This window comes from Salvelinus alpinus, chromosome 1, assembly GCF_045679555.1.
Source record: "Salvelinus alpinus chromosome 1, SLU_Salpinus.1, whole genome shotgun sequence".
Taxonomy (NCBI): Eukaryota; Metazoa; Chordata; class Actinopteri; order Salmoniformes; family Salmonidae; genus Salvelinus; species Salvelinus alpinus.
In genome coordinates this window covers 37,645,286-37,669,224 of record NC_092086.1, presented here as the reverse complement: position 1 = coordinate 37,669,224, position 23,939 = coordinate 37,645,286, and the positions used below count along the sequence as shown (strand labels likewise).

Genomic DNA, 23,939 nt, shown 5'->3' with positions numbered 1-23,939 from the left:
TGTCCAAACTTTTGACTGGGACTGTATATATTAGCATTCTCCTCATACTTAACCATAAAACCTTTTACTTTCTTTTATTATTTTATTCTCCCGGGTGGCGCAGTGGTCTAGGGCACTGCATCGCAGTGCTAGCTGCGCCACCAGAGTCTCTGGGTTCGCGCCCAGGCTGGGCTGGGTTCGCGCCCAGGCTCTGTCGCAGCCGGCCGCAACCGGGAGATCCGTGGGGCGATGCACAATTGGCATAGCGTCGTCCGGGTTAGGCCGGTAGGGAGGGTTTGGCCGGTAGGGATATCCTTGTCTCAGTATGTAAAAAAAAAAAGAAATGTAATAAAATGTATGCACTCTACTGTAAGTCGCTCTGTATAAGAGCGTCTGCTAAATGACTAAAATGTAAATGTAAATCAGAGGTGAAACACCCTGAAACAAGGAAGGGTACTGTAACAAAAAGGATTGTAGTGCAGTGACTGTATGAATGCACAAATGTATCAATGCAGTGTGTGTGTGTGTGTGTGTGTGTGTGTGTGTGTGTGTGTGTGTGTGTGTGTGTGTGTGTGTGTGTGTGTGTGTGTGTGTGTGTGTGTGTGTGTGTGTATTTGTATGTACGCATGTACGCCAGTGTCATCATGGGTAAGCCTATGTATTTTTGTATGTCTTGTTTTTATGATCTAGTATTTCATATATCCACAACTTTTTTCTCCAGCCACAGACTCCATACACAGGGACAGTATATTTGGTTGTTGTTTAACCCTTCGCTGTCCGCAGTACTAATGCCTATGTACCAATTGTTTATTTTCATTCAGAGGGAAGTGAATGCAGAGATGGTAAGGAAAGGAAACAATACACAACTCCCCCTCTGTGTTTGTGTGTTCGTATGCTTCCCTGCTTCCTGTCAATCACCTGGTTAACGTGCATGTCTGTCAGTCTCAGTCACGGCACGGTGTGTCGGTGACCTGAGTGTCCGTCACGGTGGACTGACAAACGGAGACTACTGAATCCTGGGATTGCTCTGGCGAAGGCCTTCATAGTCTGACTGTAGCAGTACAGACCATTGTAGATGGCAGTCAGTAATGGAAAAGATCCTGCAGGCCTATTTTATGGGTTTATGGATACTGTATCATTTATGTAGAGGTCTTTAGGAATCATCTGTTGAGGAGTTAGACCCAGAGAATCAGTCTGACAGATAGTTGTTGTGATATCAGCGCCGACTGATACTAATTACTAGAGATCAGCGGTGAGTTTCCCAAAAACATAAAGATCATATTGGCAAAATGGCATAAAATCATAATTTTTCTATTTCTTATGAATGGACTTAAGATGATCTTTAGTGATAAATATGATATTCATGTTTTTGGGAAAGTCACCGCTGATCTGTTGAGATTAGACATTACATGATACAGTATCATGGTTTCGCCAAAGCATCCAAGTGAAGGAATTGTATTAAACATCAAATGACCTTGACTTGAAATTGATGCGGAGTGAAAACGTAATCTAAATTACAAATGACAAAATGATATATACTGTATATATTTACTCTGGGTATATATCGTGACCTGTGTGTATGTGTGCACTTACTAAGGTAATGGTTTAATAGAAGGATACGTTGATGATAAGTTTTGCTGTTTTGTTGAGTTAGTTCAAATACTGTTCCTGCACAATACCATATCCCTTATCATTAATCACTGTATTGCAAAAGATGTTGATATGAAATATCAAGGTATTATCTGTTCCTCAAGTGTTACAGTAATAATGAATGAAGTGATATTTACCTACAGTAATATTTCCCATAATACGCATTATCCCCCAAAATGATCTTACTGAAGAATTGTTATGGTTTTGAAGATTGCCGGTTCTGCTGTTCCATTTGAGGTGTTTATCGCTGCACTCCCAACCTCTCACAGTTTCAAACTGCAGCGAGTTTCCAATGTGAGAGTGAAATGGTGTAAAGAGCTGAAGGAAAAGTGTCCCTTGGGTGCTGGTCCAGGATCAGTTTGACCTGTTCACATTCTTACTGAAATTATTTAAATCACACTAGGGAACTGAGCCTCGATCTATGCACAGGGGTCACTTGATTCCAATCAAATTAACTGAGCCCATAAAAGCAGAGAGAGGGGCATAGGCGGTGTGACTCTGAGTTTATGGAGGTGCATGACCTCACTTGATTCCTGACCCTTGTTCCATTCTCTCGACAACCTTTTCACCCAATCGATTGGTCAATCGATATGGCTTTTTACCTGCTTCTCTATGCTTATAAACTCTCTTTTTCCATAGAGCTCTTGTCAGATTCAGAAGGTGAGAGAACAAATAAATTGTGTTCCGTTTGCACAGCTAATAATTCCCCTAAATTCTCAATAATAATAATAGTAATGATGAGTACAGTGTCACCAACTGGTTTGAATTTGACGACTGAGGAAATAACTCATTAACCGTCTAGTTTTTACCTCCGTTTTGAAAAGAAAGGAAATGTTCATCCAAGTTAGAAAGGGAAGAGAGAGACGTTAAGTGTGTGTGTGAGAGAGCACCTGCAGGTCAGGTTTTCATAGCTGCTCAGTAAACGCTCATCTTTCAGATTATAGTAAAGATACTGCAGCTAATGTGTTCTCCCGCTGTGTTTCTCTCTCTCTCTTTCTCCCTGATACAGAATTGCCCGATGATGGTAAGACAAACAAATACTTAAGCTTGTATTTGTCTATCTGCTGACACAAAACAATGCAATCCTTTTTTTGAAAAGGAGGGAGCACGCAAAGGAACATGAGCAGGCAGTCATGCTTTGATAATATCACAACATTAAAGAGCTATATTTACTTTTGTCAAAGTGGGAGAAGACTAGTGGAAAGGGATGGATAAACACGTCTTCAGATGTGTTTTTAGTTCCTTGTTCATTCCCAGGTGGCCTTACCTTACTGCTGTTAGAGGCCCTCTTCTGGTGTTGACTAGACGCTTGGATACTGACCCTCAGTTAAATACTAGACTGATGTCATGTGACATGATTTCTCATGATCATCCATTAGAACGATGGAGACATTTCAGGGAGTGGAAACACATGCTGCAGCACTTTTCTCTGTCTTTGAGAAAAGCTGTTGCTAAATGTGGATACAAGAAGTCTCAATAAGTCACAGGGTGAACAAAGACGAGCTTTACCTCTGACCTTTTGATCTTACTGCCTAGTAGACAAAATATCAATAAATGAATGGTATTTATAAACAAAGGTTAGGTGCTTTGGTCTAATGTTTGGTTTTCTGTCTCTACTTGTCTGTTCACTGATGTTGTTGTGTCTATGATGTCTGATGAGCAGTCATCAATGACCTTATTCTAACCCCTGACCTCTATGACCTCTCCCTACTTTTAGAGACTGTCCCAGGAGGGCAGTCCGAGCTGACCGGACTATTTGTAGAGAGGCCAGAGAGCACGACAGTAATCAAAGGTGAGACCCCTGCCCTCTTCCCCCTCTCTGACATACTGTAGCACTCTGAAGTTTGGATTAACACTCACATATGGATCATGGATAAGAACCCTAAAAACACCATTATCCAGAGGTCAGAATTTCTGATGGCTGATGTAAATTGTGGGTGGCAGGGAAGAACGTCACCTTTGTGGCTAAAGTGGACTCATCTGACCTGCTGAGGAAGCCCAACATGAAATGGCTGAAAGGGAAGTGGCTGGACCTGGGCAGCAAGGCTGGCAAGCACGTGCAGTTTAAAGAGGCCTATGACAGGAACTCCAAGGTGTGTGTGTGTGTGTCACTGTTTTCACATTCTCTCAAATCTGCACAAGTGAAAGTCTACTGTACATCTGTGTTACACTTTTGTGTGTGTATGTGTAACGTGTGTGTGTGTGTGTACTGTGTGTGTGTGTGTCTATATTGTAAGGGTGTATGTCTTCCTCTCTCACTATCTCAACCAGGTCTACACATATGAGATGAGCATCATCAAAGTAGTGGAAGGAGACGCAGGTGGCTACCGCTGTGAGGTCACCTCCAAAGACAAGTGTGACAGCTGTACATTTGAAGTCACAGTGGAAGGTGGGTCCATTCCAGGCCATCATCAGCCATTTAGTAATGTATCTGTCACTTAACCTGTGGTCAGTGAGTTTGTCAGTAAGTCATTCAATATTTGATACAGGATGTATAATGATAAAGCAGGTAGTGTATATGTGTTTCAGTGTCAGTACTCAGTCCATTATTCATCCTGATTTTTCAACTGTCTGTCAGTTAGTCCAGTGTTCCTCTCACCGTTCCCTCCCTCTGCCATGTTTCAGCCGTACAAGAGGAGCAGCCCGCCAACATCCTGGATGCCTTCAAGCGATCGTGAGTGTCACTGTCAGGGTGGTTCCATTCAATATATCATCTGTCTTTCTCTCCCACCTCACATATGTTGGTTATTCTATCTTTGCCTCCGGGCATCTGTCCCACTCTGTGAGTATATCTTCCCCTGACTGTCTTTCTGGCTCCCATATCTGTGTTTGTAGGTGTCTTTGGTATATCTGTGTCATTCACGTTGTCTGTGTGCATTTTGGCTTCACTGTTAGTCTGTCATTGTACTATACATCTGCCTTTTCTTTATGTCTTTATCTGTGCATTCATGTCTATTTGTGTCTCTTTGACTTACTGGTGTGTCTCTTTGACTTACTGGTGTGTCTCTGTTAGTTACTGGTGTGTGTCTCTGTGACTTACTGGTGTGTCTCTGTGACTTACTGGTGTGTCTCTGTGACTTACTGGTGTGTCTCTGTGACTTACTGGTGTGTCTCTGTGACTTACTGGTGTGTCTCTGTGACTTACTGGTGTGTCTCTGTGACTTACTAATGTGTCTCTATGACTTACTAATGTGTCTCTGTGACTAACTAATGTGTCTCTGTGACTTACTAATGTGTCTCTGTGACTTACTAATGTGTCTCTATGACTTACTAATGTGTCTCTGTGACTTACTAATGTGTCTCTATGACTTACTAATGTGTCTCTGTGACTAACTAATGTGTCTCTGTGACTAACCTGTATGTTTGTTTGTGTGTTTTTATGTTTATGTGTAAGAAAAGCTCTGTGTGGGTGTGTATCAGCAGTACCTGTGCGTGTACATTTACACAGTATTTACCTTGTATATATGTGTCAATGTACAGCCTTGTACATGTACAGTGTATCTGTGTTTTGGGGTACATACAGTAACAAATAGAGGTCAATACTGAATGTTTGTGTGTGTGTACACTAGTATGCTGTTTTTTATGTCCCAGTGAATTTAGGCGGGCAAAGTGTCAGTATGCGCCTTATTGATTCCCACTATGCTCTATATGCTCACTCATTACCATCCTGTTTTGTGTTATCAGAGGCATTAAAGGTGCCAAAAAAGGGTAAGACATGGCTACAGACACTGTGCGATACTGTGCAACCACAGTGTACTGTCTGTATATTTGTGTGTATATGGGAATTCCGTCCCTGTTGTTATAACTTTTATATCAATACTGTATCGTTGATGTGTCTTTACGTCAGGGAAAGTGAATGTGGGTGTGGATGTTTGTGTGTGTGTGTTCGTCTTAGCAGAGTACAGTGTAGTACCATCTACTGTATGTCCAGTACCATTCGTTCACTACCATATTTTTTGTAAACAAACAATGATTCACTACTATAGCATTGAAATAGCACAGATATTCATTTTGATTGATCTTATGTAAAACCTTAATATACAACAAGTATATTTGTATGTACAGTATACTGTATGTTATGTTTGAAATGACCGACTCCTCTAGCCTAACACTGTAGGAAACCTAATTCTCCCACTCGTACCCTTTCTTGTCCCCAGGGGAGATGCAGGAGAGGATGCAGGTGACCTGGACTTCAGTGCCCTCCTCAAAAAAAGGTAGGAGTGGAGTTAACTCCATTATGAGCAATCACACATACTCACACTCTCACGCACACAATCAATCTCCTCTCCCCCTCTCTTTCAGGGAAAAAAAGGCGAGGGACGAGCCCAAAGAGGATGTGGATGTGTGGGAGATCCTGAAGGATGCTAAGCCATGTGACTATGAGAAGATTGCCTTTGACTACGGCATCACAGACCTCAGGGGCCTGCTCAAGAGACTGAAGAAGATGAAGAAGGTGGAACCCAAGAAGAGTGACGGTGAGGGGAGAGAAAGGGGGGGGGGATACTGGAGGAGGAAGTAAGCAAGCTGTGGGCATTTCTACTTGAGAGTGTTTGGGACAGGGAATGCTTTATTATAGTGAATGCCTGATGGGCTCTGAAAGGGAGGTAGTCTGGTGTAGTGTTGCTTGGGTTATTCTGGTTGTTGTGTCTGGTGTGTAAAGGCTGGAGACATAACAGTGGTTCTTTCCCTCCCTCAGCCTTCCTGAAGAAGCTAGAGCAATGTTACTCTGTGGACAAGGGCAAGAGGACCCAGATGCATGTTGAGCTCCATGACCCCAATGTTCAGGTCAAATGGCTGAAGAACGGAGTGGAGATCAAACCCTCTGCCAAGTGAGACTGGCTGCTTTGTGTGTGTGTGTGTGTGTGTGTGTGTGTGTGTGTGTGTGTGTGTGTGTGTGTGTGTGTGTGTGTGTGTGTGTGATTGTCAGTATATTTGACAATATGAGCGTGTGAGTCATTCATTTGTCGATGAGTTGAGTGAGCGACACTCGGTCACTAGTGTCTTTGTCTGTCCTCTCTGTTTTCTGCCAGTGTCTCTCTTTGCCCCCGTCTGTCTGTCATGTCAGGTATGTGTTTGAGTGCGTGGGCAACAAACGGACACTCACCATCAACAAGTGCAACCTGTCTGACGATGCAGCCTATGAGTGTGTGGTGGGAGAGGAGAAGAGCTTCACTGAAGTCTTTGTCAAAGGTAAACACTCATCTTTACATAGGGTGTTTGAGGGGAGGGAGTTGTTCCCTGCTTAGTTCAGTGTCTTTGAGTGTGTAGGGTCAGTCAACATTTACTGTGTATGCAGTACGTGTCTCAATGTTTATATGTATGTGTGTATTAATGTCTATGAACAGTAAGTTTGCACAACGTTGTCATCCTGTATTTGTTGTCCAGTTTGTAGCGTGTCTAATGCGTGTTCTGTGTGTCTCGTTGATTTTGGGTAGAGGGGCAAAGATGCATTTGCTCCTTAATCATCACGTGCTTTGCTCTGTCTCTGTGCCCATTCATTTCATCCTGTTTTTGCATTTATCAGACCCTACAGCAACGGGTAAGCTTTCACCACACAGACGCCATTCCAGTGCGACAACCACAGTGTACTGTATGTTGTTGTGTCTATTTAGACGTCCCTATTGTTTCTGTCAGTGTTTATATCAATTCCGTACGTGTTGATGTATCTAACGTGAGAGAAAGTGTACGTGTGTTTAGCGGATGGTAGCTAGTGGAAGCTAGCTTAGCATCGATCGCACAGTTCAGTCACCTTCTGGAGACCTGAAGTACTGTCTCCCCCCCAAAAACAACATCCAGGGCTTTTGCGGTATAGCACTTTTGGCGGAAACTTCTGAGTACGTTGTTGTGTTGTTGTTGTGAGCATGGTACTGTATGGGAGCCTGCGGCGGACGGGTTCATGTTACAGTGGTGCCGTGACTCAGATCCCAGAGTTGATGTCTATCATCTGCTGAGGTTGCTGCGGAAAAGGAGGAGGTCAGAGGGAGGTGGATGTAGAGGACGGCAGCTAACGGATGCTCGCTTAGCATCACGCATTGACACAGTGATGATGATTGTCACCTTCCCGGAGACCTGAGGTACTGTCTCCCCCGTACCACAACAGCTCAGTTCTCTGTTTCTATAGCAGTATTAACGGAGACTATGGAGGACATTGTGTTGTTGTGAAACATGGTATCGAATCCTGGTGCATGTTAGGTGTTCGTGTCTTTGTGTTAGCACAGTATACAGTGCTGTGCCATGAAATCTTCAGCTTCATCATTCTTCCACTTCTTCCTCCTTATTCTTCTGCTTACTTTGGTGTTGAGTGATCAAGTCTTTGTTGGTGAGTTTTCCTGTGTGTGTGTGTGTGTGTGTGTGTGTGTGTGTGTGTGTGTGTGTGTGTGTGTGTGTGTGTGTGTGTGTGTGTGTGTGTGTGTGTGTGTGTGTGTGTAACTTCCCCATGGTGTGTGTATGAGGTGTATGAGTTGTGTTGACGTTCTGTGTCTATCCACAGAGCCCCCGGTCACCATCACCAAGCTGCTGGACGATGTGCATGTAGTGGTGGGAGAGAAGGTGGAGTTTGAGTGTGAGGTGTCAGAGGAAGGAGCCAACGTCAAATGGTGAGAGACTCATACTAATACCCTTTTTAATCAAATGACTAAGTAACTAAATCAATCAATCTCTGTTACAGCTGTGGCATTTGTGTGTGTATGTGTCTCTCACCGCTGTTAAACGCTATTTCTATGTCTGTGTGTGTCTCACCCGTGCTCAGGATGAAAGATGGAGTTGAGCTGACCAAGGATGGGAAGTACAGGATAAAGAAGGATGGGAAGAAACACACTCTGGTCATCAATGAAGCAACCATAGAGGACATCGGAATGTACTATGTTTACACTAACGGGGGAGAATCCAAAGGAGAACTGGAAGTGGAAGGTACCACTTCCAGATATCATACAGTACACTAAATAAGGAAATGTTTAATTAACTTCATTTTTGGAAGTCTGAAATGCTGTCCCTTTCTGTTTTCTCTTTCTCTCTCCTTCCCTTCATCTCTACCCCTGGTGCTCAGCCAAGGAGCTGGAGGTTCTGCAGAGTATAGCTGACCTGTCGGTGAAGGCGTGTGAACAGGCCATGTTCAAGTGTGAGGTGTCTGATGAGAAGGTGGTGGGCAAGTGGTTCAAGGACGGTGTGGAGGTCAAACCCGGCAACCGCATCAAGATGTCACACATCGGAAGGTATGGCATCACATTGCTGGGGCCTTGGGGGGGGGTCCTCATTGAGTTGCAGTAACTTCAGACAGGCCTGAACATCCTCAAATTCTCCTTCTCCATGGGACCTTGTCAGTACAGTACATATTCTCACTAGCTAGACCCACCTATGGCAGGTGTTTTACCATGGCACCACTGGTCATGCAGAGAGAGAGCTTTCCCATGTGTTATTTTACTTGATATTGCATAATGAAGCATGTTGCCAGGGTAACTGTGCTTTGCATAATTGTGGGTCACTGCAAGTGTCTGTTGTCTCCTTGGTAACATTGGGTTGCCGTTGGTTCTCCAGGATCCACAAGCTGACGATTGATGACGTGAAGCCGCAGGACGAAGGAAACTACACCTTTGTCCCTGAAGGATACGCACTCTCCCTCTCCGCTAAACTCAACTTCATTGGTGAGTGAGAAAGAGCAAGAAAGAGAGAGAGACTCCTAAGTTTTACTGAGTACAATGAAGCAGAGCATGCATTTTAAATGATACTGATTCATGTGTTTTCCCTGTTAATCTCAGAAATCAAGATCGAATATGTTCCACGCCAAGGTAGGTGTGGCTATTGTCATCTATCATCCGTTGGCATTACCTATTTATTACAGTGTATTTAATACTGTGATAATCACCCAGGACCACCTGTCCCTCTCTGACATTCCTCCGCCCCTCACAGACCCTCCCAAAATCCACCTGGACACCAGTAGCACGGGCAGCAAGAACACCATTGTTGTGGTGGCTGGCAACAAGCTCCGCCTTGATGTGGAGATCACAGGAGAGCCTGTCCCCACTGTGTGCTGGATGAAAGGAGACACTGTGAGGATCTAGTCTGTTACTTCCTCCTCACACACACATAAAACCCCTGCCCCAGCATGCCTCTCTAAGGAAGGCAGGGTGTCACTCACATTAACCAACCATTAGGCCATCCAGGTTACACCCAGTAGTTGAGTCACCAGACAGTGTCAGACCAGTTGTCTAAGTGCCCTCCCTGTTCCTGTCTCTAGGTGATATCGGAGGCGGAGGGCAGAGTGAGGGTGGAGACCAGGACCACTCTGAGCAGCTTTGTCATTGAGGGGGCGGAGAGGCCAGACGAAGGCCAGTACTCCATCATAGTGACCAACCCAGCCGGAGAGGACAGGGCTGAGCTCACCGTCAAGATTGTTGGTCAGTGGTACTCTCCCTCTCCTTCTCTCTCTCTCTCCTCTCTCTTTCCAGTCTTCTACTCTCCTCTCTACACTCCTCTCCTCTTTCCCCCACATCTCCCTGCTCTCTCCCTTTTCTCTCTCTGTGTCTTGTTCTCCCCTCTTATGCAATATATATGTAAACAGATATTTAAAAACAATTCACTAAGAGAGATTCAATAATAGATGTGACATTAAGTTAGAACCCATTTTGAGCTGGTGAGAACACCTCTATGTTCTGTCCTGACTGTTCTCCCTGTCCACTCCAGATGTGCCTAACCCGCCAGAGAACGTCAGATGTATGGGAGTTGGCGAGGACACAGCCACCATTACATGGGATCCCCCCAAATTTGACGGGGGTGCGCCCATCAAAGGTGCACCTTCCCTATTTTTACATCTATCTGTTGAGCTATCAGACTCTCTTTCCTCTGGGTTAACAGGCATCTGTTAACCTCTCTCATTACATTGGTAAGATCTAATGATGTCTCTCTGTGAAGATGTTGCTCTGTGAAGATGTCTCTCTGTGATGACGTCGCTTTGTGATGATGTAATGTCGCTCTGTGATGATGTCACTGTGATAATGTCGGTCTGTAAAGATGTAATGTCGCTCTGTGATGACATCACTCGCAGGCTACCTGATGGAGAGGAAGAAGCAGGGTTCCTCCAGGTGGACCAAGCTGAACTTTGAGGTGTTTGAGTCAACCACGTACGAGGCTAAGAAGATGATTGAGGGTGTTTTTTATGAGATGAGAGTGTTTGCTGTCAACGGGATCGGGATCTCCCAGCCCAGCGGCAACTCAAAGCCCTTCATGCCCATAGGTGGGTAGACACTTATTACTAGAGCAGTGGAGAGAAGCCTTTCAATCTCCTGATACTCTACTTATACAGCTTACCTCGGTCTTCCTCTCCTCTTAACTATTCTCTCTCTCTCTCTCTCTCTCTCTTTCTCTCTCGCTCTCTCTCTCGCTCTCTCTCTCTCTCTCTCTCTCTCTCTCAGCCCCTACCAGTGAGCCCACTCGTCTGACGGTGGAGGATGTGACAGACAGCACCTGTGCCCTGAAGTGGCGTCCTCCAGAGAGGGTTGGAGCAGGGGGCGTTGACGGGTACATAATCGAGTGGTGCAAAGAAGGAGGTGAAGGAGGATTTGGGGATTGTTCAATAACATTATTATTCCTTCTAATTCACTAATCGCTCCCATAGAATTCCTCTATAGAATTCCTATAAAACCCTACAGATGAACCATCTCATTTCCAAGTGGATGACAATGAATACTCTTCTGCTATTGGTCCATCCCTCAGAGGATAACTGGGTGGCAGCCAATAAGGAGCCAGTGGACAAGAACACATACCGTGTGAAGGGGCTGCCAACAGGAGAGAAGCTCTTGTTCAGAGTGGTGGCTATGAACATCGCTGGACGCAGCCCCCCCTGCACCATGAAACAGTCTGTCACCATCAGAGAGATCATGGGTCAGACTCACACGCATGCATGGATGCACACACACACACTTCTCCATAGACCTCTGACACACACGGTATACACATTACTTCTGTGTTGACATTCCTCTCTGTCTCCCTCCATGTCTCAGAGTACCCAAAGATCCGCCTGCCTCGCCAGCTAAGAACCAAGTTCATCAGGAAAGTGGGCGAGAAGATCAACCTAGTCATCCCCTTCCAGGTCTGAAAACACCTAGCACCACACAGTAGTAACCTTCCCCAGGCTAGAGACAGGGCTGACTTCATGTTAGCTGGGTCTCAGTGTGTGGTAAGAAGAGCAATCATTGTCCTGTAATGCAAAAACGAACCAATCAGAAAATGGGTGTTTAGGGTGTTCCTCCTGCACTTCTCCTGTAGCAGCATCTCACTATTTAATTCAGTAAATGTCATTTTCATTCACTGACCATATCACCCCTGTCTTTCCCCAGGGGAAGCCTCGCCCCGTGGTCAACTGGTTGAAAGACGGTGAGCCCCTGGAGAATAAGTCGGTGGGCATCCGCACCAGTGACTTTGACACCATCCTGTTCATCCGCTCGGCAGAAAGGGACCACTCTGGGACGTACACCCTGTCTGTCCAGATAGACAACATGCAGGACAAGGCTGACATACACATCCAGATCGTAGGTCAGTCACTGGCACCAACATCATTAGGGGCTCTGGTCAAAAGTAGTGCACTATATAGGTAATAGGGTTTCCATTTGGGATGGAGGTCATATGTACAGTGGCAAGAAAAAGTATGTGAACCCTTTGGATGTATCTGGATTTCTGCATAAGTTGGTCATAACATTAGATCTGATCTTCATCTAAGTCACAACAATAGACAAACACAATGTGCTTAAACTAATAACACACAAAGTATTGTATTTTTCTTGTCTATATTGAGTACATCATTTAAACATTCGCAGTGTAGGTTGGAAAAGGTATGTGAACCCCTAGGCTAATGACTTCTCCAAAAGCTAATTGGTGTCAGGAGTCAGCTTACCTGGAATACAATTGAGATGAGATTGGAGATGTTGGTAAGAACTGGCCTGCCCTATAAAAAACATTCAAAAAATGTGAGTTTGCTATTCACAAGAAGCATTGCCTGATGTGAACCATGCCTTGAACAAAAGAGATCTCAGAAGACACAAGATTAAGAATTGTTGACTTGCATAAAGCTGGAAAGGGTTACAAAAGTAGCTCTAAAAGACTTGATGTTCATCAGTCCATGGTAAGACAAATTGTCTATAAATGGAGAAAATTCATCACTGTTGCTACTCTCCCTAGGAGTGGCCTTCCTGCAAAGATGACTGCTAGAGCACAGCGCAGAATGCTCAATGAGGTTAAGAAGAATCCTAGAGTGTCAGCTAAAGTCTAGCAGAAATCTCTGGAACATGCTAACATCTCTGTTGACGAGTCTACGATACGTAAAACACTGTTCATGGGAGGACACCACAGAAGAAGCAACTGCTGTCCAAAAAAAACATTGCTGCACGTCTGAAGTTCGCAAAAGAGCATCTGGATGTTCCAAAATATTCTGTGGACAGATGAAACTAAAGTTGAGTTGTTTGGAAGGAACACACAACACTATGTGTGGATAAAAAAGGCACAGCACACCAATATTAAAACCTCATCACAACTGTAAAGTATGGTGAAGGGAGCATCATAGTTTGGAGCTGCTTTGCTGCCTCAGGGCCTGGACAGCTTGCAATCATCGACGGAAAAATGAATTCCCAAGTTTATCAAGACATTTTGCAGGAGAATGTAAGGCTATCTATCCGCCAATTGAAGCTCAACAGAAGTTGGGGGATGCCACAGGACAACGACCCAAAACACAGAAGTAAATTGACAACAGAATGGCTTCAACAGAAGAAAATACACCTTCTGGAGTAAGAGTCCTGACCTCAACTCGATTGAGATGCTGTGGCATGACCTCAAGAGAGCGGTTCACACCAGACATCCCAAGAATATTGCTGAACTGAAACAGTTTGGTAAAGAGGAATGGTCCAAAATTTCTCCTGACAGTTGTGCAGGTCTGATCCGCAACTAAAGAAAACGTTTGGTTGAGGTTATTGCTGCCAAAGGAGGGTCAACCAGTTATCAAATCCAAGGGTTCACATACTTTTCCCACCCTGCACTGTGAATGTTTACACGGTGTGTTCAATAAAGACATGAAAACGAATAATTGTTGGTGTGTTATTAGTTTAAGCAGACTGTGTTTGTCTGATGTTGTGACTTAGATGAAGATCAGATCAAATTTTATGACCAATTTAAGCAGAAGTCCAGGTAATTCCAAAGGGTTCACATACTTTTTCTTGCCACTGTAAATGTATGTCCCCGCTCACCCTTCAGTCACTATACCTAGTGTGTTTTACGATTTATTACAGTCAAATATGGAGCCACCATGATGCAATGACTTAAATCTAGGATGACACCCCAGAGTTTAATGTGATGATAATTCCTCATTTAATCCTCGGAGGGGATCTAAGACTCCAAAGTAGGGAGGGAATCATCAAAGAGGCTGATTCCTCTCTTCCTTTCTTCTTAATCCTTCCCTCCTGCCCTGACTGCCACCGTACCGTCGCTTTGCTCCCTCCCTACCATCTTTCCCTCCTTCCTGCTCCTTTTAGCACCCGTGTGAGGGTCAGGGTGCTGTATGGCTGGGTGGGTGGATTATGCAGTGGGGTTCCATTGGATTTATTGGTGTGTAGACTGGGATTAGGGTGGGATTAGGGGCCTTTGTCTCCTTTCCCCTGCTGGGAGGTGAGCTAATGAGAGGGCCCAGCCTCCTCAGATCAGCCCCCACACACGTTTAGTCACAGCAGCAGCAGCACGGCAGAGACCAGGATTAATGACAAACATACTGGAGTACTGACGTACATGAGACACACTCCACATGCTCCATTTTTCCTGTCTGTTTGTCTGTTAAAAGAGATCTCTTTCTCACTGACACACAGATGTACTTTTTCCTCCTTCCTACTTTTTCCTCTCTCTCTCTCTCTCCCCCCCACAGACAAGCCAGGTCCTCCTATAAATGTGATGGTAACAGAGGTGTGGGGCTTCAACGCTGCTCTGGAGTGGAAGCCCCCCAAAGACACAGGCAACACTGATATCACCGGCTACACCATCCAGAAGGCTGACAAGAAGACCCAGGTCTCCAACTCCCTCCTCTGTCTTTCCTCATCTCTCTCTTTCTTTACTGTGTATCCACCTCACCTCTCCTTCTCTGCCCTCTCTACCCTCGTCCTCTGTTCTCAAACATCTGCCTCTATATATCCACATATCCTCCCCTTTTTTTTCAACCTCTCTACTTCTCTGTAAACATCCCTCCCTCCCTCCCTCCCTCCCTCCCTCCCTCCCTCCCTCCCTCCGGTCAGGGTTGGTTCACAGTGTATGAGCACAACCGCCGGCCCAGCTGCACAGCGTCTGACCTGGTCATGGGGAACGAGTACTCCTTCCGTGTGTTCAGTGAGAACATCTGTGGCTTGAGCGATGAGGTGGCCTTCAGCAAGAACACTGCCATTATAGGCAAAACAGGTAACACACTACAATACTACACCATACTATACCCCCCTGCACGCTCACGCAAACACGCACGCACCATCGCTGCGCAAATGTAGCCTGTCATTACAACCATTAACAGTGATGCACCTTCAAAAGGCAAGATCTAGAAATAAACTGAGTTTTACACCAGCATTTTGAGATTAAAGTCATTCATAGCTATTAGCAGCCAATATCAACTAGGGATATCATGTCACTTCTCTGGAGTCCAGAGCAAGCTGGGTCATATGGCCTACCTGTATGTATCGGAGGTTGCAGGATCGGATGTAAACCATGGTTAGGGTAAGCGCTAGCCTACAGTATGTCAATCTACAATCTACTATCCCCCATAGTACAAAGGTTGACCTATTCTGTTGGTCAACTTGGCCTTCTGTGTGAGAAATAAATATTTGTACAGCTGTAGGATGCGATAGATCCCAAATCAATACAACCACTCGCATCAAAATAACTTTTAAAGGCAATGAGGCTGATGCAACAGATCAGAACGTTTAGCTTAAAATGTTGATAAACTATTAGGCTATTTTTTCACATTATAAGCGCAGTAATGCGCACACGACAGTAAATGCGAATGTTCCAAAATTTAATAAATTAGTGGGAAAACACCATTCTAAAAAAAAAACACAAATGAGATTATGCATGTAATGCTTTATTATAAAAGTGCATTTTTATGGTGAAAATTATCTTCCCCAAATTTGAAACTCACACGCCGTCTATGTATGCCAGTTAGGCTCTACACTGGTTGCAAAGCGGATTAATGTGCTTAATTTTAAGAAGTTATTTGGCCACTTTAGTTGTGTGATACAAACCTTATCGAAACATTCTGGCCTATGGGCTAGGCTACATGAGGTGTGTGACTATGAAAAAGGCATGCGCTGTTTCTTGCCTTACTGCACACAAGCTGGGCATCATTCACAAGTGATAACACATCATTCACAAGTGATAACACATCATTCACAAGTGATAACACATCATTCACAAGTGATAGGCTAATATTGTCACCCATCAGACTATTCTTGATTTAATCTTGTCTTTACATATACTAAATAATATATGTATGAAATTAGTTTTGATTAAGAATGTACCATTATCATGCACCGGTCTCGGAACAGGGGCAGGGGAAAAAAAGACATGTCATCTATGCACTTAAATAGCAATTAGAGGACGATTTTCACGCGGTTCATTTCCTTGCCAGCCAGGTATACTCTATACTCCCTTTATAAAGAGAAGCAATGTGCTTAATATTATGAAAGTTGAGAAATAAATATAGTAGTCCTAGCCTATAGAAAGCTGACGGGATCCTCCTCTTTTTAACAGAGGCCGTCAAAACTCTGTTTTCTCACGCATGGGCTTTTCTCACGGGCTCTCATGAAGTGTTTTGATTTGATTTTTGATTACATTTGCATTGATGTCAGAGTGATTAGAGGGACAATAGAGTGCTGAGTACCAGGCAGTTAGCAAGTTTGGTAGGCTGCTAATGACCATAAGCAGCATCAGAGCTTGGAGAAGCCTAGTACCTGTAACTAAACGGTCACATGGAATTTGACTGCGGTCATGACTTGTGACCGCCAGCGTTGCTGTAATACGGTCTTCGTAACAGCCTAACCATGGTCTGTCTGTAGTCTTTCCTTCCTCACAAATATCGTAATAAATTCACCAGAATATGTTACATCTTCATCCCATATGTAAAAAAAGACTGTTACAGTGTTACAGCTATCTTTAGAAATATAGCCAGTACTAGCCACCCAAACCTTCTAAAATGTGAAAATAATCAATGAAATTGCAAGGTAGCCTATTGTTCTGGCAAAGATGTGTTCATAGCAGATTGCTAAACTTTATGTAGTTGATTTAAAATATGTGTGAAAAAAATCTAACTTGCGACCCACCCCCCTAAACCTTCTTGCTAGCCCCAGTTTGAGAACCACTTCACTACACTACACCACACTACACCAAATGTAGTATGTAGATATAATAGACAACATGATATACTATGTGGTCCTCTGTAGCTCAGTTGGTAAAGCTAAAGCATGCCGCTTGTAATGCCAGGATAGTGGGTTTGATTCCCGGACAAGCCATACGTAAAATGTATGCACGCATGACTGTAAGTCCCTTTGGATAGAAGCACCTGCTAAATGGCATTTATTAATATTATTATTATTATATAGCCTAATAAACACAGCTATCACAGTCCCCATCTATATCCTCCCTCAGATCTGGAGTACAACAAACCAGCCTTCAAAGAGAAGGACATGAGCAGCTCCCCCAAGTTTACAGCTCCCCTAGTGGACAGGGTTGTTGTTGCAGGCTACAGTACTGCCATCAGCTGTGCTGTCCGGGCCTACCCTAAGGTGAGGGTGTGTGTGTGTGTGTGTGGAGAGGGAGGGCAGTACTGTAATTAAGTGTTTGAGTGTGTGTTGAGAGAGCGAGAACAAGAAGCTGTTTGAAGGTGCGTTTGTGTGTCACAAGCTATGTTTCCATTAACTTGTCCGGTGATTTTTCAACATTTAGAAAGTTGGCATAGAAAATAGATGCGACAATTGCCTGCTAGGTTGGGTTTCCATTTAACGATCTTGTGTCGATAAAAACAGCTGGACGTAATGATGTTACACCTAAAGTACAAATGTAGTGGTTGAAGTGGTTCCATTACCCATTTAGGCAAATTTTACTAATAAATTGGCAACAACCTGTATCCCCTCCCACCTATCTGTTTCATGTTTCAGGTAGCCTGCGAAAGCGAATAGAATAGCCCGCGAATAGAATGCAATAATTGACTAATATTTGCCATATTCGAATAATTCTCCTGTACCAACATAACTCCACGGTCCGTGCCACTGTGAAACCTGCACTCCTGTAGATCTGAAATAGTTGGATGGTGAAACTTGCATCCAGCTAACCAGAAAAGCAAGGCGAAGCAATTCTTTTTTTCTTTATTTTATTTAACTAGGAAAGTCAGTTAAGAACAAATTCTTATTTACAATGACATCCTACCCCGGCCAAACCCTAACCCGGACGACGCTGTGCCAATTGTGTGCCGCCCTTTGGGACTTCCAATCACAGCCGGTTGTGATACAGCCTGGAATTGAACCAGGGTCTGTAGTGACCCCTCTAGCACTGAGATGCAGTGCCACTCGGGAGCCCGATTCAGGCGTTCCTGAAAGTCAGGACAATCCATGTACTGCAAAGAAACATTTTTTTTGTTCACTGAACAAAATTATAAACTCAACATGCAACAATTTTCAAGATTTTACTGAGTTACAGTTCATATGAGGAAATCAGTCAAATTGAAATGAATTCATTGGGCCCTAATCTATGGATTTCACATGACTAGGAATACAGATATGCATCTGTTGGTCACATATACCTTATAAAAAAAAGGATAGGGGTGTGGATCAGAAAACCAGTCACTATCTGGTGTGACCACCATTTGCCTCATGCAGTGCGACACATCTCCTTCGCATAAAGTTAATCAGGCTGTTGATTGTGCCCTGTGGAATGTTGTCCCACTCCTCTTCAATGGCTGTTTGAAGTTGCTGGTTATTGTCGGGAACTGGAACACACTGTCATACACGTCGATCCAGAGCATCCCAAATATGCTCAATGTGTGACATGTCTGGTGAGTATGCAGGCAATGGAATAACTTCCAGGAATTGTGTACAGATCCTTGCGACATAGGGCCGTGCATTATCATGCTGAAACATGAGGTGATGGCGGCGGATGAATGGCACGGCAATGGGCCTCAGGATCTCGTCACGGTATCTCTGTGCATTCAAATTGCCATCGATAAAATGCAGTTGTGTTTGTTGTCCGTAGCTTATGCATGCCCACAGCGGCACAACTTTCATTGGGGACGGGGGGGACATGCCCCCCACATTCTGAAATTGCATTTTTGTCCCCCACAGTTTTATCATTGGAATGTGATACAAAACGAGGAAACTGCTTTAGGACCTTGTGGATGTCTCCGAGCGGCCGCGTAGGCTGTCTAGAGTATTTATCCAACTGGATAAAAACCAAAGTTGCTCCCCTGCCTGCCCATGCCATAACCCCACCACCACCATGGGGCACTCTGTTCACAACGTTGACAGCAAACCGCTCGCCCACACGACACCATACACGCTGTCTGCCATCTACCCGGTATAGTTGAAACCGGGATTCATCCGTGAAAAGCACACTTCTCCAGTGTGCCAGTGGCCATCGAAGGTGAGCATTTATCCACTGAAGTCGGTTACGACGCCGAACTGCAGTCAAGTCAAAACCCTGGTGAAGACGACGAGCATGCAGATGAGCTTCCCTGAGACGGTTTCTGACAGTTTGTGGAGAAATTATTTGATTGTGCAAACCCACAGTTTCATCAGCTGTCCGGGTGGCTGGTCTCAGACAATCCCACTGCAAGGACCTGACCCCAGAGATGAGAAGCAGGTACGGGGACTCAAACATTTATTCAGGAACAGACATAGAACACGACAGGAACAGCATCAGCACACAGGTAAACAAGGACATATGACAAACACAATACGGAATAATGCGGACACACGGAACACAACCAAGGAACAGACAGATATACAGGGGGTAATCAACAAAGTCAAGGAGTCCAGGTGAGTCCAATGAGCGCAGCTGCGCGTAATGTTGGTAACAGGTGTGTATGATGACGGGTAGCCTGGCGCCCTCGAGGGCCAGGGAGGGGGAGCGGGAGCAGGCGTGACACCCACAGGTGAAGAAGCCGGATATGGAGGTCCTGGGCTGGTCTAAAACGACTTTGGAGGCGGCTTATGGTAGAGAAATGAACATTAAATTCTCCGGCAAATGCTCTGGTGGACACTCCTGCAGTCAGCATGCCAATTGCACACTCCCTCAAAACTTGAGACATCTGTGGCCCTTTTATTCTTCTAAGCAAAAGGTGCACCTGTGTAAGGATCATGCTGTTTAATCAGCTTCTTGATATGCCACACCTGTCAGGTGGATGGATTATCTTGGCAAAGGAGCAATGCTACGTAAACAAATCTGTACACAAAATCTGAGCTGAAAATCTGAAAATTTCTGGGATCTTTTATTTCAGATCATGAAACATTACATGTTTCACATTACACTTTACATGTTGCGTTTATATTTTTGTTCAGTGTAGTTGGAAAAATGTATATTGTAAGCATAGAATTAGAATTAAATGTGGAGTGGAGCTTTATAGTTACTCGGTGACATCACGTGATGTCACCGAATTCCGGCTCTCACAGACCTGTTAGTTTTTCTAACACGTACCTTAAATGATTAGGCAATCATCATTTATTATGAAAAACATAATTTCCATGGAAAATTGCCTAGTGAGTTGGTGATTTATATTTCAAGGCCAAATGTTTCCCCAATTAAAGTCCCTCCCTCCTCTCTTAACCCCCCCTCTACCGTCCTCTCTTCACTTCAGGCTAAGATAGTGTGGATGAAGAACAAGATGATCATTGGGGAGGATCCTAAATTCTTGATGCAGAACAACCAGGGGGTGTTGACCCTGAACATCAGGAAGCCCGGCCAGTTTGACGGGGGCAAGTACTCCTGTAAGGCCATCAACGACCTGGGGGAGGACGAGGTGGAGTGCAGGCTGGAAGTCCGAGGTACTGGCACACACACACACTGTCACGCATTCACACATAGACATGTACAAACACACACACACACACTACAACTCCTATCATACTCAGCATGAGACAGACTTTTATTGGCAGTCGATAGTTGTCTAACTAATCATCAGTTATCATCCGTTAAACCCATTATTACAAAGCTGGTCATGGATTCACAATCTATGACTTATGATTATCGCTTGTTGGGAACACTCTGATAGTATGTAATTTTCCCTAACAAGATTAAATGTAGAGATTGTGAGTGTATGATTCAGGCAGTTGTACAGAATACAAATCATCGTATTATACTGAACAAAAATATAAACACAACAATTTACGAAGTTACACTTCATAGAAGGATATCAGTCAATTTTAAATAAATTCACAAGGCCCTAATTTATGGATTTCACATGATTGGGCAGGGGCGCAGCCATGGGTGGGACTGGAAGGGCATATGGGAGCCAGGTTTTTCCCCACAAAAGGGCTTGTTACAGAAATGCTCACTAACAGGAATGTAAACAAATTTGTGCACACAATTTAAGAGTAATAACATTTTTGTGCGTATGGAACATTTCTGGAATCTTTTATTTCAGAAAAAATGGGACCAACACTTTGTTGCTTTTATATTTTTGTTCAGTATATATATATACAGTGGGGAGAACAAGTATTTGATACACTGCCGATTTTGCAGGTTTTCCTACTTACAAAGCATGTAGAGGTCTGTCATTTTTATCATAGGTACACTTCAACTGTGAGAGACGGAATCTAAAACAAAAATCCAGAAAATCACATTGTATGATTTTTAAGTAATTCATTTGCATTTTATTGCATGACAGAAGTATTTGATCACCTACCAACCAGTAAGAATTCCGGCTCTCACAGACCTGTTAGTTTTTCTTTAAGAAGCCCTCCTGTTCTCCACTCATTACCTGTATTAACTGCACCTGTTTGAACTCGTTACCTGTATAAAAGACACCTGTCCACACACTCAATCAAACAGACTCCAACCTCTCCACAATGGCCAAGACCAGAGAGCTGTGTAAGGACATCAGGGATATAATTGTAGACCTGCACAAGGCTGGGATGGGCTACAGGACAATAGGCAAGCAGCTTGGTGAGAAGGCAACAACTGTTGGCGAAATTATTAGAAAATGGAAGAAGTTCAAGATGACGGTCAATCACCCTCGGTCTGGGGCTCCATGCAAGATCTCACCTCGTGCGGCATCAATGATCATGAGGAAGGTGAGGGATCAGCCCAGAACTACACTGCAGGACCTGGTCAATGACCTGAAGAGAGCTGGGACCACAGTCTCAAAGAAAACCATTAGTAACACACTACGCCATCATGGATTAAAATCCTGCAGCGCACGCAAGGTCCCCCTGCTCAAGCCAGCGCATGTCCAGGCCCGTCTGAAGTTTGCCAATGACCATCTGGATGATCCAGAGGAGGAATGGGAGAAGGTCATGTGGTCTGATGAGACAAAACTAGAGCTTTTTGGTTCAAACTCCACTCGCCGTGTTTGGAGGAAGAAGAAGGATGAGTACAACCCCAAGAACACCATCCCAACCGTGAAGCATGGAGGTGGAAACATCATTCTTTGGGGATGCTTTTCTGCAAAGGGGACAGGACGACTGCACCGTATTGAGGGGAGGATGGATGGGGCCATGTATCGCGAGATCTTGGCCAACAACCTCCTTCCCTCAGTAAGAGCATTGAAGATGGGTCGTGGCTGGGTCTTCCAGCATGACAACGACCCGAAACACACAGCCAGGGCAACTAAGGAGTGGCTCCGTAAGAAGCATCTCAAGGTCCTGGAGTGGCCTAGCCAGTCTCCAGACCTGAACCCAATAGAAAATCTTTGGAGGGAGCTGAAAGTCCGTATTGCCCAGCGACAGCCCCGAAACCTGAAGGATCTGGAGAAGGTCTGTATGGAGGAGTGGGCCAAAATCCCTGCTGCAGTGTGTGCAAACCTGGTCAAGAACTACAGGAAACGTATGATCTCTGTAATTGCAAACAAAGGTTTCTGTACCAAATATTAAGTTCTGCTTTTCTGATGTATCAAATACTTATGTCATGCAATAAAATGCAAACTAATTACTTAAAAATCATACAATGTGATTTTCTGGATTTTTGTTTTAGATTCCGTCTCTCACAGTTGAAGTGTACCTATGATAAAAATGACAGACCTCTACATGCTTTGTAAGTAGGAAAACCTGCAAAATCGGCAGTGTATCAAATACTTCTTCTCCCCACTGTATATATATAGAGGGAGGGAGGGAGGTTAAAGTAGGATGATCCCCCTCTAGCCTCTTTTTCATGGTGAGTTTCTCTCTCTGCCCTCCCCAGTCTTAAAGGAGAAGAAAGAAGGAGACGAGGAGAAGAAATGAGCGACAGAGTGACCGATAGAAACACCAGAGGATTCAGTTCTGCAGGAATCATAATGGATTATGTATAACAGGATAGACATGAATATATATGATTAGAATAAAAAACTGGTGATGTTTTCTAAATATGCTCTCTCTATCTCTTTCTTCCTCTCTCTATCCCTCTCTTTCTCACATCCTCACCAGTGGCATGTCAAATACCATATCGGTAATAACTGAATGAATTATGATAATAACAGACCTCTACATTGAGACAAGCAATAGAGTACCTTAATAATAGCTGAATATTACAGCTCAGAGATGGATTATTCTTATCTGTGACATGAACCTGTCAGTGCAACACACATAAAACAGTCATTTACCAAAGCATTGTCAGTGTTGTGTGTAAGGTCCCGGGTGGGTTTATCACGGCTGGTGGGATTTATGATTGTAATTCTGCTAGTGAAAGCGTGTGTGTGTGTGTGTGTGTGTGTGTGTGTGTGTGTGTGTGTGTGTGTGTGTGTGTGTGTGTGTGTGTGTGTGTGTGCCTACCTACCATCATATTGGTTGCATTAGGTATAGAGAGTGGAGGGTAGGTAATAGGTATGGGGAGTGGAGGGTAGGTAATGGATATGGGGAGTGGGGGTAGGTAATGGGTATGGGAGTGGAGGGTAGGTAATGGGTATGGGGAGTGGAGGGTAGGTAGGTAATGGGTATGGGGAGTGGAGGGAAGGTAGGTAATGGGTATGGGGAGTGGCGGGTAGGTAATAGATATGGGGAGTGGAGGGTAGGTAATAGGTATGGGGAGTGGAGGGTAGGGTAGGGTAGGGTAGGCAATAGGTATGGGGAGTGGAGGGTAGGTAATGGGTATGGGGAGTGGAGGGTAGGGTAGGGTAGGGTAGG

General features: G+C 44.4%; 1 protein-coding gene across 1 annotated transcript; it reads left to right on the top strand.

The window, feature by feature from the left end:
- The first annotated feature begins 566 nt into the window (after positions 1-566).
- On the top strand, positions 567-23,423 carry LOC139530726 (myosin-binding protein C, fast-type-like). Its single transcript, XM_071327421.1, has 28 exons — positions 567-2,289; positions 2,639-2,653; positions 3,347-3,421; positions 3,574-3,722; positions 3,901-4,018; positions 4,255-4,303; positions 5,787-5,843; positions 5,932-6,104; positions 6,326-6,458; positions 6,695-6,819; positions 8,120-8,225; positions 8,378-8,538; positions 8,675-8,840; positions 9,163-9,269; positions 9,384-9,413; positions 9,535-9,674; positions 9,863-10,022; positions 10,309-10,413; positions 10,670-10,858; positions 11,037-11,171; positions 11,338-11,505; positions 11,625-11,713; positions 11,961-12,156; positions 14,525-14,664; positions 14,889-15,048; positions 17,281-17,417; positions 20,480-20,666; positions 23,020-23,423. Exons 1-28 carry the CDS (start codon positions 2,220-2,222, stop codon positions 23,058-23,060), a joined length of 3,381 nt encoding a protein of 1,126 aa, XP_071183522.1. The 5' UTR covers positions 567-2,219; the 3' UTR covers positions 23,061-23,423.
- Positions 23,424-23,939: the final 516 nt, after the last annotated feature.

What these genes read in the sequence shown, in the direction of transcription:
- LOC139530726 (XM_071327421.1), top strand. Translation starts at nt 2,220, where the DNA reads ATGGCTTTTTACCTGCTTCTCTATGCTTATAAACTCTCTTTTTCCATA. An exon ending in CGGGGGTGCGCCCATCAAAG is followed by an intron (nt 10,414 to 10,669) that starts GTGCACCTTCCC and finishes CATCACTCGCAG; the next exon opens with GCTACCTGATGGAGAGGAAG. An exon ending in AAAGCCCTTCATGCCCATAG is followed by an intron (nt 10,859 to 11,036) that starts GTGGGTAGACAC and finishes TCTCTCTCTCAG; the next exon opens with CCCCTACCAGTGAGCCCACT.